The 14,751-nt window shown below is 57.2% G+C and overlaps 1 protein-coding gene across 1 annotated transcript; it reads right to left on the bottom strand.

Annotated features, from left to right (window-relative positions):
* Positions 1 to 1,018: 1,018 nt before the first annotated feature.
* On the bottom strand, positions 1,019 to 14,331 carry WNT6 (Wnt family member 6). Its single transcript, XM_026491927.4, has 4 exons — positions 14,244 to 14,331; positions 4,522 to 4,742; positions 3,930 to 4,273; positions 1,019 to 2,258 (listed from the first exon to the last, which is right to left on the bottom strand). The coding sequence occupies exons 1-4, from the start codon at positions 14,321 to 14,323 to the stop codon at positions 1,797 to 1,799; spliced, it is 1,107 nt and encodes a 368-aa protein (XP_026347712.2). The 5' UTR covers positions 14,324 to 14,331; the 3' UTR covers positions 1,019 to 1,796.
* Between the last annotated feature and the right edge of the window lie 420 nt (positions 14,332 to 14,751).

Genomic DNA, 14,751 nt, shown 5'->3' with positions numbered 1-14,751 from the left:
TACAGGGGCGCCTGGGTGGCACAGCGGTTAAGCATCTGCCCTCGGCTCAGGGCATGATCCCGGCGTTCTGGGATCGAGCCCCACATCAGGCTCCTCCGCTATGGGCCTGCTTCTTCCTCTCCCACTCCCCCTGCTTGTATTCCCTCTCTCGCTGTCTGTCTCTGTCAAATAAATAAATAAAATCTTTAAAAAAAAAAAAAAAGAAGTCTGACTACACCAAAGCCACCACGCTGTGAGGAAGCCCAAGCTAGCCACACAGAGAGAAGGAGGCCATGGAGGAGCTCCAAGGCATTAGACGCATATGAGGGAAGCCTCTTAGACTGTCCAGCCCAGCCCAGCCACCGCAGGAGGCGGCCAAGTGAAGGACCACAGCCAATAGTTCTGCTATAAGAAGCAGAACCACCAAGCTGAGTTCTGGCAAATTCCTAACCTACAGGATCATGAGATGTAATTATTTTGGGGTTGTTCGTTACACAGCAATAGATAACTGAGACACGATGGTGTTCCCATTGTATCGCTAAAGAAACTGAGGCTAACATGCCTATATTGCTACCTTCGAAGCAGCAGCCGCAGCTTCAAACCCAGAGTGCCTGAATCCAAAGCCCAGGCTTTGCCTATATACGTAGGTGGGGCAGTCATTGTCCACTATGGTATTTGGACTGTAGGAAAATTGGGGGCCCCAAATCCCAGCCATTTAGCCATGCCCTCCCCCATTCTCTGGAGGAAAATGGAGGCGTGAGATTCAGCTCTGGAGAACTCAGAACCCCAAACCTTTTCCTCTCTGTCCCTTCAGCCTCAACATCAGCTTCCTGAGAAAGAACCAGAAGGCAGGAAATGTGGTTGGGTGCCAACAAAAACCTTGGGACAACGTTGCTTCATCTCCCTCTGAGTGTGATTAGAAATGCTGTTCTGAGCAGTCTTTTGGACGCTAATGGGAGTGAAGTTAGTTTTGATGGTAACAAAGTCTGATGTTACTAATCACATAGTTTCATCACATTCTACAGTTTATAAAGTGCTTTAATCCTATGGGCTTGGGTGGCCCTAAAAGTCTACCCTCAAATTCCCCAGGGGTCACAGAAACAGAAGGGCAGATAAGGGTGTCGCAGTCCCCTAGAATTGAGATGAGGGCTGATCTGAGAGCTGAGGACACTACCAGAGGCTTCTGGTCTTCCTTTCCTAGACCTGTTCAGTCTGTTCCTTTAAAGAGCGATGGCTTAGGTCTTCCCCAGCTCGAAGATTCAGGCGGGAGAAGTGTGACAAGGGTGACTCTTCACCACGGTTTCGAGGAGAGCCTCATCCAATAGGTAGGAAGATAGGGACCTAAGGCTGACCCCTGAGATGCTAGTTCTGTCAAAACCATTTTCCTTTACACACTCCTTCGGAAGCCTGGCCCCATGGCAGCCCCCAGGAGGCCAGCTCCCCTCCCAAACCGTGGGCCCAGTCCTATTGGTTTAAATACTTTTATTGATACTAAACTCACCCACCCACCCAATGGCCAGCAGTTCTAAGGAGTCCTGCATCCAGAGGCCTAGAGACTGGCTCTTTGGTTTCCATATGGGGGCCAAAGAGCGAGAGGGACTGCATAGCCTCCCCCGGAAGCCTTCCAGAGCGCTCCCTGGCGGGGTGGGGGGGGGGGGCGGTGCGGTTCTCCAGCGCCCTGGGCCTTCCTGGGCTGGCGCATAACTCCCCTCCGCCGCCTTTCAGTTTGCGGAGGCCCGGGAGATGGGCTTTCGGTGGGCGAAACTGGGTCGCACCCTCGCTGGGGTCCAGAGGTGCCGCGGTCGCCGGGCGGCGCGTCAGAGGCAGAGGCTGAGCTCCTTGCGCACGCGACAGCGGTGGCACTGCACGACGCAGCACCAGTGGAAGCGGCACAGGCAGTTCTCCTCGAGCTGCACGCTCTCCTGGCGGTGCCCGCGGCCGCAGCACAGCAGGTCGCAGCCGCTGAGGTCCGGGGCGCTGCTGTTGCAGGCGCGGCCGCGCGTGCCAGGCGAGCCGGTGCGCCGGTTGGGAGCGCAGAAGTCTGGCGAGTCGGCGGCGTAGAGGAGGTCGGCGCGGCCCGGCGGCTTGAGAGTGCGGACTGCGGGCAGCAGAGCCTTGCCGTCATTGGTTCCCATGACACGCGAGGCGCCGTGGAAGCGCTCGAGCAGCCGCGCGCCCACCTCGCGGAACGGGGGCAGCTTCTGCCAGCAGGTTCGCAGCGCGCACGAGCCCGACAGCCCGTGGCACTTGCACTCGGTGCGCGTATGGCTCCGCACGGCCTGCGGGGAGCGAAGGAGCGGGCGGATGGGGGCAGATTGGGGGTGCGTGGTTTGGCAAGGCCCAGGGGATCGACCTAGAATAAGATGGGGAGGGTGGGGTGGGCGGAAGAGAGAAAAGAGCAGACCAAAAACACAAAGGAGAGCGCAAGGTGGAGAGGAGGAAATCAGGGAGCAACCCCTCCGACAGAAGGAAAAATGATACAGATGGAAGAGTAAGAGAAGTGAGGGGGGAGCGCTGTACGTAGCACAGAGATCGCAGGATACAAAGTCAGGAATGGGGGAGAAAGCAGAATGGACGGCAGGGTTGAGATTCTCCCTGGAGCGAGGCGGGGAGGGATTGCAGCTGTTGCGCTCTATTCCTTCCTACCAACCCGGGCCCGTCCCGGCCCCCGGCCCCCGGCCCCCTCGGCCCCCTCTCCTTGCTGCCACTAACGGCCCCAGGCAGGGCTGAGCAGAGTCCCAGAGCCGCAGAGCCCGCCTCTTGGGCGTTTGTCTCTGCCACCCCTCCCCAACCCTATCCGACAGGTATGCGGGCCTGTCTGGACATTCCTCTCTGGGCCCCCTCTTACCCCCTGCCTGATGCCTCAGGCTGAACCCTGGAGGACACAGGATGTGTGTGGGGGCGTCCCTAGAGTACCCTAGAACTGAGGCCTAGGGTGCGGGAGGGCCCACTGTGAATGCATTACTGAGAACTGGAATCCAGAACTCCTGCCCCTTATTTGCTATTTTGTGCCTAAAGCTGGGGTCTAATTGTCACAACCGCACTAGAGATTTATGGCGTCAGATGACCCAGGATGACCATCTCTGGAAGCTCAGGGTCCAGAGGCCAACCTGATCTACAGACTTGAGTGCGTTCCCCCCTTCCCAGGCCTCTCCTTCCTCACAGCCCCTCCTGGAAACATCTGACCCAGACAGCTTCTTGTCCCTAAACAGGAGCTCCTGGGGCCCTCCTCCTTGCAGAGGGAAAGGGAGAGGCTGCCAGGATCCCGAGCGGGGCCCACTCTGGGGCTGGTGGGCAGCCAGTTGGCAAGTACCCAGATTCGGTCACAGCTTTCCTGGCCTCTGCCTGACTCCCTCCTACCTTCACCAATATCTATGCTTTGTCTTTCACACCTTTCCAAGCCCATCCCTCTTGGGCCTGTTCTAGCCCCTCCCAAGGCCTCGCCTGATGCCTCCACCTCCAGACCCCATACCTTGCCCCAACTTCTATCTTTTCTTTCATCCCCAGCTTTAGTCACCCTCCTCTGCCCCTGCCCAGGCAGCCAGGTGTCTCCCTCCCCAGGCTTTGTCCTATCTGTCCTCTGTCCAGTCTCAGAGGTTTGTCTGCCCTACCTGAGGTCCCTAAAGGCCTTGAGTCCTCTTCCCGGGATGTCCCTTCCCCACCCTGCCCATTAGACCACCAGCTCCAGGCCCTCCCAGGCCTCCCAAGGGACACCTTCTAGGTTGGCCACCTTACCTCCCACATGGCCTGCACATGCCCCAGCCCATCTGCCCCCAGGGTCCCTCTCTGCCAGGCAGCTCCCACACAGGTACTTCTGCACCTATACTCCCTCGCACCCACCCCCTTCCTCACACTTCCACAGACCACACCCTCACCGACGTCCACTCACACCCACCCATACTCACACATTCACAACCCCCACACTCTTACACAGCCCTGCCCCCACTCACCAGCCGGCCCGCCTCGTTGTTGTGAAGTTGCACCAACGCACGGATGTCTCCCCGTCCCCGCTTGTGCCGCGCGTCCATAAAGAGCCTCGACTTCTCGTCCCCGAAGTCTACGTCGTCGCCGCAGCCTCCCCACTCCCAGGCGGCGCTGCCGTCGGGGGAGCCGACGGGACCCGGGGGCCCGGGCGTGCCGGACAGGCCTGGGGGGCGGGGTGGGGGCGGTGGGGCCCGCCCTCGGGGCGCCTGGCAGCCGCACTGCAGCAGCTCGCCCATGGAGCAGGCCTGCGTGACCGCGTGGCTGGCACCCGCAGCCGTGATCGCGAACACGAAGGCAGTCTCCCGGATGTCTGTGGGCGCAGGTGGGGGGCGGTCAGCCTGCAGGACCGATGCCGCGTCGGGGGGAGGGGTGTGGGGAGGGGAGGGGAGGGGCGAGGCGGCGGGGCTAGGAGACAGGGGCAGGGCAAGGGCGCCCACAGACCCGTGGGACAGGCGGGCTCAAGCAGCCTCCCCAAATCCCCCCGCCCCCTGATTCCCCTAGAGAAGAGAAAGCAGCACCCCCCCCCCCCCCCCGCCCCCGTGCTCTGCCCACACTGACCCTGCTGCAGGATGCGCCCGAAGGCCTTGCTGTGGCTGGAGCAGTTCCAGCGACGGAAACGGAACTGGAACTGGCACTCTCGTACCCCAAGCCGGGCGCCCCGGGCTAGCTCCGCCACCACCTCTGGCTCGGCCTGGCACAGCTCAGCCTGCCGCCCTGCCAGCCGCCGGGCTTTTCTGCAGATGCTGGTGGGGTCCATGACCAGGGGGCTGCCCACCGCCCTGGAAAGCAAAGAATGGCAGGTCCCGGGTATGACTTAGAGGGCTTGGGGGGAGGGAGAGGGAGACCAGCCCCGTTCAGCCTTGGGCTAAGAGCTGGCATGCACCTCTGGTCTTACCCACCCCAGCTGAGCTGGAGATTGTCCTGTCTGGTTCTCCTACCATTCCACGTCCCCTTTTAACTAGATTTTAGACTGAAATTGCTATAGGGCAAGGATTCGGTCTTATCCTTCTGTGCACATCTTCATTAATAAATCCTTATAGGAATTTGACTCAAGGTCAAGGCACCTGGCACCAGGTGAGCCAAAAAGGAAACGAGGAACAGATGAACAGGAGGAAGATCAAGAAAACTGTCAGAGTACAAAACAGTATGAATCATAAGGAGATACAAAGAAAAATAAGCAGTAGCAAAGAAGGATCTGGTCTTAGTGGACAACAAGCTGGTTTTGGCAGCTGAACAGCCCTGATGCTAGAAAGACAGGGGCAATCCAGGGATACAGAAGGCCACAAGATTTTAGGATGGCTAGGGAAGGGGTCCTAGTGACCTTTTCAGAGCAGCAGGGCAGCAAGCCAAGCCCTGACGTCCCTAGTTGTGACATAACTGGTCTGGGAAGAGGTAACTACTCTTTGGCTCAGTGGTGAAGACCTCATGGGAAGTTCCACACACTTTCAGAAATCCCTCCTATGCCTAGCCTTCATTTCACCTAAGGAGAGAGCTGGTATTAGGTTTCCATATACCAGACCCCCGAAGGTTAAGGTTATTCACACTGGAGTGGAACTGCTTTCATCAGATTGTTCTGACTTGAATGCTTAGCTGGGATCCCTGTGCTTGCTGTAGGAATGAGTGGGTGGAGCTCTTGGACCTGACAGTCATTTGCGATCACACAAAAACCCTTCAGCAGAGGGCAGAGAAAGACTCCCGGGTGGGGAGAAGTCGCACCAGGCAGTAGAAAATGTAGAGGAGAGTGGTAGCTAGGTGCCAAAGGTCAAGGTGGCCTACTTTTCAGTGTAGCTTTGGTGACCATCCGCCCGCCCCCCTGTCCCCATTTGCTCTGCAAGTACAGGCTGCCCAGGCATGTCTGGCCCCACAACAATGAGTTGTAATGGGCTCAAACAGCAGCGAGCGGAATTCAGGTCTTAAGGTAGAACTTCGCAACTCTGCGGAGTGAGTTGCAGGAAGATGTGTAAGCTCAGTCCTTTGAGGTCCCCTACTCTCCACCCCCCACACCAGACCCCACCCTATCAGATCATTGTCAACCTCCCCACCCAAGTAGTCCTGGAGCCAAGATTCTTTTCTTGGTGAAGAGACTTACAGTCCAGACCTTCCTTCCTCCGTGCTTAAGACAGGCTCACCCCTGCATTCCAACCCTGGAAAGGTCCAGCTCCAGCCCCTTCCCAACCCTAGAGAAGTGGTGGATGGAGCAGTGGGAAGAGGGCTATGGGTAGGGTAGGACAGCCCAAGCTGGTTCCCAGGGGCCCAATGACCTTCAAGTGTGGATCAGTCCATATCTATCTATCCCCCCTCCATCCACTTATCCACCTCATTACAACAAGGATTTGAGGCAGCTTTCAGCATGGTATAGGGTCAGTAGATAAGACTATGAGCACCTTGGGAGTTAGAAGTGACATTTTCTTTTGTTTCCCACGGCAGATTTTTAGGTGCTTAATTCATATTTCCCCCAATTTTTATTATGAAAATGTGCATGTTATGAATGATTACTATAATACTACAACGAGCACCATTTACTACATGTTTCTGAATGAATGAATGAGCCATCCAAGGACAGTGTCGTCACTTGAGGCCAGGCCCCTGTCCAGGACTCCTAATTGGCTTCCTCTCTCCCCCCCACACTGGATGCACAGGCAGGCAAGCAGGACTCCCCATGGCTGTCCAGCTCCTTTCCTGCCACCTGGGAGTCTAGGGTTCTGCAAGCTCATCTTCCCCACCCCACCCCCATGCAACTAAGCTCCCTAGTCTTCCCCGCCCCAACCCTGCCCTCTGCTAACTCCCTACTTTCCCAAGGTTGACTGGCCTTATCCTCTCAAGGTTACTCTGACCCCATCCCTCTCCTCTCAGCTCCTCCTACCCTAGGAAAGGAAGAGAGGGTGGGGGTATGCAGCGAGAAAAGCAAAAACCTCCCGACCTTGTCTGCTTGCCAGGGGTTAGAGATAGGAGAGAAATCAGGAGAAGCAGGAAGGGTAGGGCCCTCCAGGAGGTGGGGCCAGCCCTTCACAGGGTTGAGGGGCTGCCCCAGAGTCGTTGCTGGTCTGGGTCTGGCTCCCCAGGCTGGCTGGCTGCCTGGGAACTAGGCTTGTTTACAAGCTGGTCAGGAGGAGGGATGGGCAGGAGTAGCAGCTAGAATCCCAAGGGACCAGCTTGCTCCCTGCCCTGCTGTCCTCGCTCCCATCTCCAAGTCACAGGGAAGAAAACTCCAGAAGAGGATTGGCAGGGGGGCATTGGGCAAAACATCAAGCCTCTTCTGTGCCCTGGTCTCTGCCAACTCTGGGTGAACTGAGCCACTGTGGGCAAGTCATTCTCTCTGGGCTTCAGAAACGTGAGGAGTTAGCATGAGAAGCTCCCTTATCCCCTCTAACATTAACACTTGACTCCACATCAAGAAATAACTCCCCCATCTCCCCTCTTCCTTTACCCTCCTTTCTTCCCTTCTGCTTCCTTAGACAATCAACTCCGCTTTTTTGGCCTTTGAGTCAGCATTGGCCTGGGGTCAGCCCAGGGAAGATGTGCCCATTTGAGAGCATCTGCATGTTTTGGGGGCTGGAACACAGTGGTGGTAGGAAACATATAATATGTAGTGTGTAGGATCCGAGATCCCAATCTAATAGCCATTCCTGGGCATAGAAAAATGAGGCTAGTCCTAGAGAAATCAGTATGCAGACAAGAAGGGACAAGCCTAGGGTTGGCCATTCGAACTGGCTTGGCCTGTGCCAAGATCTCCCTCCCAGGGACCTTGATTGGTAGAGTCAATAGCCAAGCGAGGTGGCATTAGGGGCCAGCCAGTTCCTCCTGGCAATATCTGTAGCTCTAAGCCCTGGCGGCCCCAGGTTCTGGCCTAACCTACCTTTCCAAGCCCAGATTCAGAGGGTCAAAGGGAATGCCAGAAATCACCTAGTCCTACTCTAACCACCTCACCCCCCTTTATACAGATGAACATCTAAGGAGGGACGTGACTGACACAGGCCATTCAATGGAGGGATCCTTACTGCAAGGAATTTAGATGAATATTTTCTTTTAAAAAAATTTATATTTATTTATTTATTCATTTATTTGAGAGAGAGAGAGAAAGAGGGAGAGAGAGAGAGAAAGCATGAGCAGGGGGAGGGGCAGAGGGAGCTTCATCCCAGGATCCTGGGATCATGACCTGAGCCAAAGGCAGATGCTTAACCGACTGAGCCAGCCAGGGGCCCCTAGGTGAGTATTTTTGAAACCAAAGGGGCTGGAGGGAAATGACCGCATGAGGTATCAGAAGACCTCAGATGGCCTCGCATGCCCTCCTCCACACAGCCCTTCCTAACTTTTAGCAGGGTTGGCTAACTCTGCATTCATCCCAGATTACACCTCTAACTTTCTGGACTCAGAGCCACCCCCTCCCAACCCCTAAGTCATTGAACTCATACCCAGCATGTCTCCAAGCTCACCTCAGATCCCACTTGCCCCAAGGAGCCATCCCGAAGCCCCAGCCCTCACTGACCACCCCCCCCCCGCACCACATCACCTCAGGTGTCGCTCAATTGGGGGCGCTTGTGATCCTGCCAGTGGCATAACTATTTTGTCATGTTTTCTCGTCTTATCTCTCCACTTAGCTTGAAGACACGGTAAAGACAAAGATCTCACGAGGAGACAAAACGTCATCAATAGCACACCTTTGGAGTCTGGCGAGTCTGTGACGGGGCTTTGGATCTGGGCTCTGCCATTTGCTTGTTCTAAGATGTTAGCATGTGCTTGCTTGTGAATTTGGCACTTAATATTTGTTGAATGAATGCGACCTAACCTTCTGAACCTCAGTTTCCACAACTGTAAAATGGGAATAAGGGATACCTGACTGCTTCTCTGGTACACAGGAAAAGGGTCTGTCCGGGGAGCGAGTTCCAGCAAGCGGGTTTTGTCTTCCCGGTCACACCCAGATTCATCTTTTGGGCCTGCCCAGTGAGGGGCAAGCAGTAAGAGCGCAGGCAGAGTTCGTGGGTTCATGAGAACACCCTCTTCACGAACTCTCTGCCTTACTTCTCAGCTTGGATCCCTGTGTTTCCTCTTCCTTTGCCGGCCCTGCCCCTGGACCAGAAGCACCCTCCGGGACCCCTCCCCTTCCCGAGAGCACTCCTGGGTGCATTGTTGAGGGCAAAGTGATCACAGACCCTTTTGATGCCCAGCCACCTCTGAAGGGCCTCATGGCCAGCCCCCTCTATTTCCTCACACTCACCCCCAGGGTCCCTAGTCTGACCCCCACCTCCTAGGAGCCAGCAGAGGGAGCTCTGAGCCCTGGGGCTGTGGGTGGGGGCTGCACGGGGGTGGGGGGAGGTGGGTGGTGGAGAAGGGGCAGAAAAATGTTGCCTGACGGCTGCTGAGGCGGCTGGGCCCGGGCCTGTGCCCGCCCGCCTGTCCTGTCCTGCTCTGTCTAACGCGGTAATTACTGCTCCCCCTCCCCCAGCCCCTACCCCCACCCCAACCACCACATCAAAGCCAGTGATGCCCCAGCTCCATTAACCCCTGCCTCCCCACCGCCCACCAGACACCCCATTCCACCCCTCTCCCACACTGACCCAATTTGGTTCCCTCTGCCCCATCCTGGACACTGCCCTTCCCACCTCCTCACACTGTTCTCCTCATAGCTCTTGGAAGAGGTAGGGGCTCTCCCTTCCCTGATGGCCTTCACCAGTAGAGAGGGCTTCCTATGGGTCAGGGCTGAGGGATGCAAAGGAGGGGCCACACTGACCATCCACTGGATTCTCTGAGGAGAATCTGTCATGTGCCTCTGCTCTCCCATACTGAGGTGGGGAATACCCATGTGAAGGGGGGGCTGGGGAACAGAAGGGGCCTGTGGAAGGCTCTGTACCCCTTTCCTGACCCCCACCCCTCACTGCACACAGGGATGAGGTACTCAGCAGGAGGTGGACTCCCAGGCCTGGTCCTCACTGCCCGCATCCTGGGTGGCCTTAGGCAAGTCCCCTCCTGTCCCTGGACTTTGCCGGACTTCTAACAACCCTAAGTGAGAAGATTGGCTTAGATGATCTCCAAGTCCTTCCTAGGTCTAATTTCTGGCTTAAATGAAGGGCTTGGAGCTGGAGGAACCAGCTTTGGAGGCCAGGTGGAAAACAGAAGATCCCTCCCAGTGACCTTTCCCTCCCTCAGCTCTGGATCAGGGGAAGCACCCAAGGTCTCACCCCTCCCCCCGGGGCAGGAAGGAGGACACAGGCTAGAGGGCGCTCTGCCCAGGCCCCAGGGACTGGCTGCTGTGTTCCCTAGCGCCTCCTGCTCTGGCTGGCTGGGCGCCCTGCTGCCAGCCTGACCACGGCCTGGCTGCCCGCCCCGCCCTCGCCTCATCCCCTCCACAGCTGCATTTTTCCATCAAAGTACACATTCTGGAATCCCCCTCGCTGGGCCCTGGTGATCAAACCTCCCTCTGACCTCCCCCCCCACCAACTCCTGGCTTCCGATGAGAACGGGGCAGGAGGGGGCTGCCCCCCCATCAGGAAATGTCTCAGTGCCAGGACTCTGGTGGGCTCAGGGCATGCTCTGGGCCGGATCGAGCCAGCCTCCTTTTGCCCCTGCCCTTTTCTGCTCACAGCCCCATTGTCTCCCTCCAGGGGAAGCTGCCAAGACGGGAGGCCTGGAGGGGGGTACTGGATGGCCACCCCACCCCCATTCTCCACCCGACCCTGAGCTTGATGGGGGCCAGCCACCAGACTGCCCACAAAGGGTCAGATAAAGACCGCGATAGAAGAGGGTGGCCAAGCCCAGCCTGGAGTGGGGGCTCTCAGCTGGAAAACCTGGGTGTCAAGAAGATGCCTGGGTCCTTTTCCTGACTCCCTGTGGGGCCAGAGATGAGGCTGTCCTAGGCCTCTGGTTCCTATTTCCTTTCCATGGGGTTGGGGGAAGGCAAGATGAGATGGGGGAAGGGAGTGAGACTGGGTGCTGTTTTGCTTGTAGAACAAGGGGGAGGGTTGGTTTCTTTCACAGAAAATATAAAACAGAAGAAGGAAGGGAGAAGAAGGGAGATTGATTTGGCTATTCTGTGAGAGTGAGTTATTTTCCACATCCACTGATTGAAGGCATAAATAAAGATGGGTCAGACACTGAGAAGGACTTCCTGGGGGAGGGTGGGAGGGGTTCAGAGAGCAGGCTGGAAAGGGCTGGGAGCTGGTGGCCAAGGAGCCACAGACTTTCTCTCTCTGCCTCACTCTCAAAATGGGATCTGTCAGGGCCAGAGCACAGGCTGGATGGCCTGGAGGCAGTGGGCTGGACGAGATGACCTCAAGAGAGCCTGGCCAATGTCCTGGAATCTGGGATTCTGCAATTTACAAAGATATGGTTACAGATGGGAGAGAGACAGACAGAGAGGCCGGAGGCAGAGTTTAGAAAGCATGCATTGCATGGAGGGGGAAGGAGGAGGGGGAAAGAAGGTGGAAGGGAAACGTTTCTGGAACCCAGAGCCAGGTACCTGAGCCTATATCAGGACATGGATCACTCCCATACAGGACCCTCCTTTCCTAATCAGGACAGTCCAGTCACTCAGAGCTCCTGGGGTCCTCTCTGTTCCCAGCCTGGCTGCTACTAGAATGTCAGAGTGGACTGCAGGGGCTGCTGCCTTCCTGTCTACTGCTAGAGCTCTGGCCTGGCTAGCATTCTCTGAGAAGCAGGGAAAAGAGGGCCAGCAAGCAGGTCCTAGACATTAGAGAACAGCCTGGAAGCTCCGGGCCTGATAAAGTTCTAGCTAAACTAAAGCTGGTGTAGGGGGGCAGTGCAGGGGGTGAGGGGTGGGCAAGGAGTGGCAGGAGCCTCAGGCCACCGGGGATGCTGGGTCCAGCCCTCCAGTCCAAGCCAGATCTTGGAGAGCGATGATGGCGTGGGGTGGGGACAAGAGAGTAAGCAAGTAGAGTCAAAGATCCTGAGAAAGGAATCTGGGATCAGACCAAAGGAATGAAGTGTCAGAAACAGACAGAGAAGAGTGAGGGGGCCAGTGCAGGTGGGACAGGCAGGTTCTCTCTGAGAAGCAGCTGAGAGAAGCAGTTGCTGGACACCTTATCACCCCAGCCCCTCACTCTTCACCCAGCTCACCCTGCAGCTGCAGCCATGAAGGCCCCTGTGTTCTCCTACACCTGCCCTCCTCACCTCCTCCCCCACTCCCTGCTTCCCAGCTTCAGGGGCAGTTTCCAAGGGACCAGGCCCCTCTCCCTCTAGCTTGTCACCCACGCAGGAGCACCTCCTGAACAAAGGAACCCCCACAGACACAAGTCTCCGGAAGGTGAATCAACCAATTCAGCAACACTCCACAAAACTTCCCCAGCACCTTTAGCCCCAGGGCCCCAATACAAAGGCTCTGCCTTCCAGGAGCAGAGAGGAAGGACCACAGAGGGGATGGTTGTCAGTAAAATGCAGTAACCGACATAGTTGCCCAATGCGTGGGGTACAGTGGGAGCACACAGAAGGCAAAGGAGGAAAGATAAAGAGACAGTGTTATGGGGGATGTGATATTCTACCTGGAAGGATGAGAATGATTTGGAGAAATGGAAAAGGAGTAGAGGGAGGGGAACGACCATCCGGGAGAGACCCCTGTCTCCATGCCTTGAGAAAGGGCATAATAAGAAAACATGAGTCTGGGAAACAAGACGGAGATCCCTTTAAAAAGTTTTGCTTGGGACTCTGGATTTTAAATTTAAATTAATCCTCTTTTTCACCCCTAAAGACTCTGTCCAGGAGAACCCACAGCATGGAGGAGGGGACTTAACATTTACAGAGCACTCCCAACGTCAGATCATTTTGTAAGTCCTCCCACCTAATCCTCCTATCCAGCCTACCAAACAGGGGGACTGTTTCCCAATTTTACAGTTGAGACGTTGAGGCGCAGGGAGAAGTGACTTATCCAAGGTCACAGACTTAACAAATGGCCGAGATCGGATCTCAGGTCTATTTCAAAACTGATACTATTATTATACTAAGTATGCTACGCCAGGATGGAAGGACGCAAGTCCCCTAGCCGGGACCTCGGTCATCCTCGATTTGCTCCCTCGCTGACACCCCCGAGGGACATCTCTCCCACATCACGAAAGAGGGATCGAAGCCAGCAGCTCCCTGTGTGGGCATCCAGCTCCCTATCTCCCTGGAAGAGAGGGATCTGCCTGCCCCACCCCTCCTTCCAAATCGGGGGTGGGGGAGGAGTGGAGGTAGAGAATCCAGCCAATGATACGGCGCTATGCAAATAGACAAAACCCTGCTTTCTTAGGATTGGCTGATGCATCAGTAATATTGTCCAAGTCCCTCCTCTTTATACACCCAGCTATTCCGGGCGGGTCTTTGCAGCTCTAGAGAGACCGGGAAGGAAAAAAAAAGTCCACGGGATAGAGATCTCTAAGAGGTCCCGACCAGGCACCCACCTTCCTAGTTGCTGTCCATCCCCAAGACTCAAAGATCCCGCGACCTTAGGTCCGTAGGGGTCTGGTCTAGGTTGGGCCAGTTCTGGAGGTCACGTTCCGTTCCCTGGTTGGCCAGGCCTCCCTCCCTTCCACCAGGACCCTTCACGATTCCCAGTACCTCCGAAGCTGTATTTTTTCATTCCTGACCCCCACATCTGGAAGGACCGGGAGCCTGGGTCCCTTTCCTGTCTTTCTACCTCTTCTTTGCTCCGGGAGGAGAATGTAGAGAAAGCCGGGGTCCTGACTCAGTTTCCCTTTACGTTTTTTCCCCGCCACTACTGTCCGCTTTGAAGTAGCACTCAGAGGGAAGCTGGTGGGTTGTTGAGCAAAGTGAGGTGGGGAAGAGGCAGCTGTTTGACCCTCCTTGCCTTTTGGCTTCCCACTTTGTTCCTCTCTTTCCCACAAATCCCGTCCTCCTCCTCTAAATCCAGGGCTCTCCGCATACATTCTTTTCTTCGGATCTCTAACTACAGATCTTTCCCCTGTCTACTCGGTAGCTCTTTCCTACCCACGTGCCAGTTCCTTGAGGACCTGGATTGAGTGCATAACCGGAGGGGGGAAAGGGAGGATGAGGAAGGGTGTGTAGCACAAGGTAGGAGGAAATACAACAGAATGTGCGGATTGGAGGTTTAAGAACGTCTGAGTGGCAGTTTAGAAGTGGCCCAGACGGGGGCCGGCAGGAGAGCGGCACGCACCTCCCCGGCACCTTTCCAGCTGCCCCGGGGCTGGGGTCCGCTCGAAGATAGAGCCCGGAGGCAGCTGGAGCGCGTTTCGGAGCCCCCCAGTCAGTCCCGAAGTCCCCACCCTTAAGCCTCAGGAGCCTCGCGGGGACAGCCAACCCGACGCAGCACTCACCACCACAGTCCACCGACGTGCGCGGGACACAGGAGCAGCAGCAACAGCAACCCGAGGAGGGAGGGCGCGGGCGGCAGCATCGTGAGCGCTCTGCCGCCGGCCGGTGCGGTAGCGAGCGAGGCTGCCGGGCCAGCCCGTGCGCGCGGGGGCGCGGGCTGCAGGGCAAGCGCAGGCTTCAGGGCGAGCGCGGCGACGGCGGCGGCCGGGAGGCGATGGCTCCGGCGGCGGCGGGGGGGCCCATCGCGGGCGAGGAGGGCGCGGCGGAGGCGGAGAGCGGACGGGGCAGCCAGCGCCTGTGTCTCCCGCCGAGCTCGCTCGGGAGAAGAAATCAGAGCCGGGGGCGGGGGTGGGAGGGGAGCGGGGCCCGGGCGGGGGCGGGGGCAGAGGGGCCGTGGGGTGGCAGTTGCGACAGTCAGGCGGCGGGACTCTCGGGAGGGAGCCGTGCGCCCCGGGGCTGCAGGCGCGGAGCTCAGCGGAGGGCGGGTGCGAGGTCCCGGGGCGGGGCCCA

The sequence above is a fragment of the Ursus arctos genome, unplaced genomic scaffold, assembly GCF_023065955.2.
Source record: "Ursus arctos isolate Adak ecotype North America unplaced genomic scaffold, UrsArc2.0 scaffold_1, whole genome shotgun sequence".
NCBI classification, from domain to species: Eukaryota; Metazoa; Chordata; class Mammalia; order Carnivora; family Ursidae; genus Ursus; species Ursus arctos.
The sequence above is the reverse complement of the archived record's forward strand: the minus strand, read 5'-3'. Positions and strand labels throughout refer to the sequence as shown.

Bases quoted from the DNA above. Each gene is read 5' to 3' on its own strand.
- WNT6 (XM_026491927.4), bottom strand. From the start codon at position 14,323: ATGCTGCCGCCCGCGCCCTCCCTCCTCGGGTTGCTGTTGCTGCTGCTC. The intron at 4,274-4,521 runs GTCAGTGTGGGC...CTGCGCCCACAG, and splicing joins CGGGCGCATCCTGCAGCAGG to ACATCCGGGAGACTGCCTTC. The intron at 2,259-3,929 runs GTGAGTGGGGGC...CGCTCCCCGCAG, and splicing joins ACAACGAGGCGGGCCGGCTG to GCCGTGCGGAGCCATACGCG.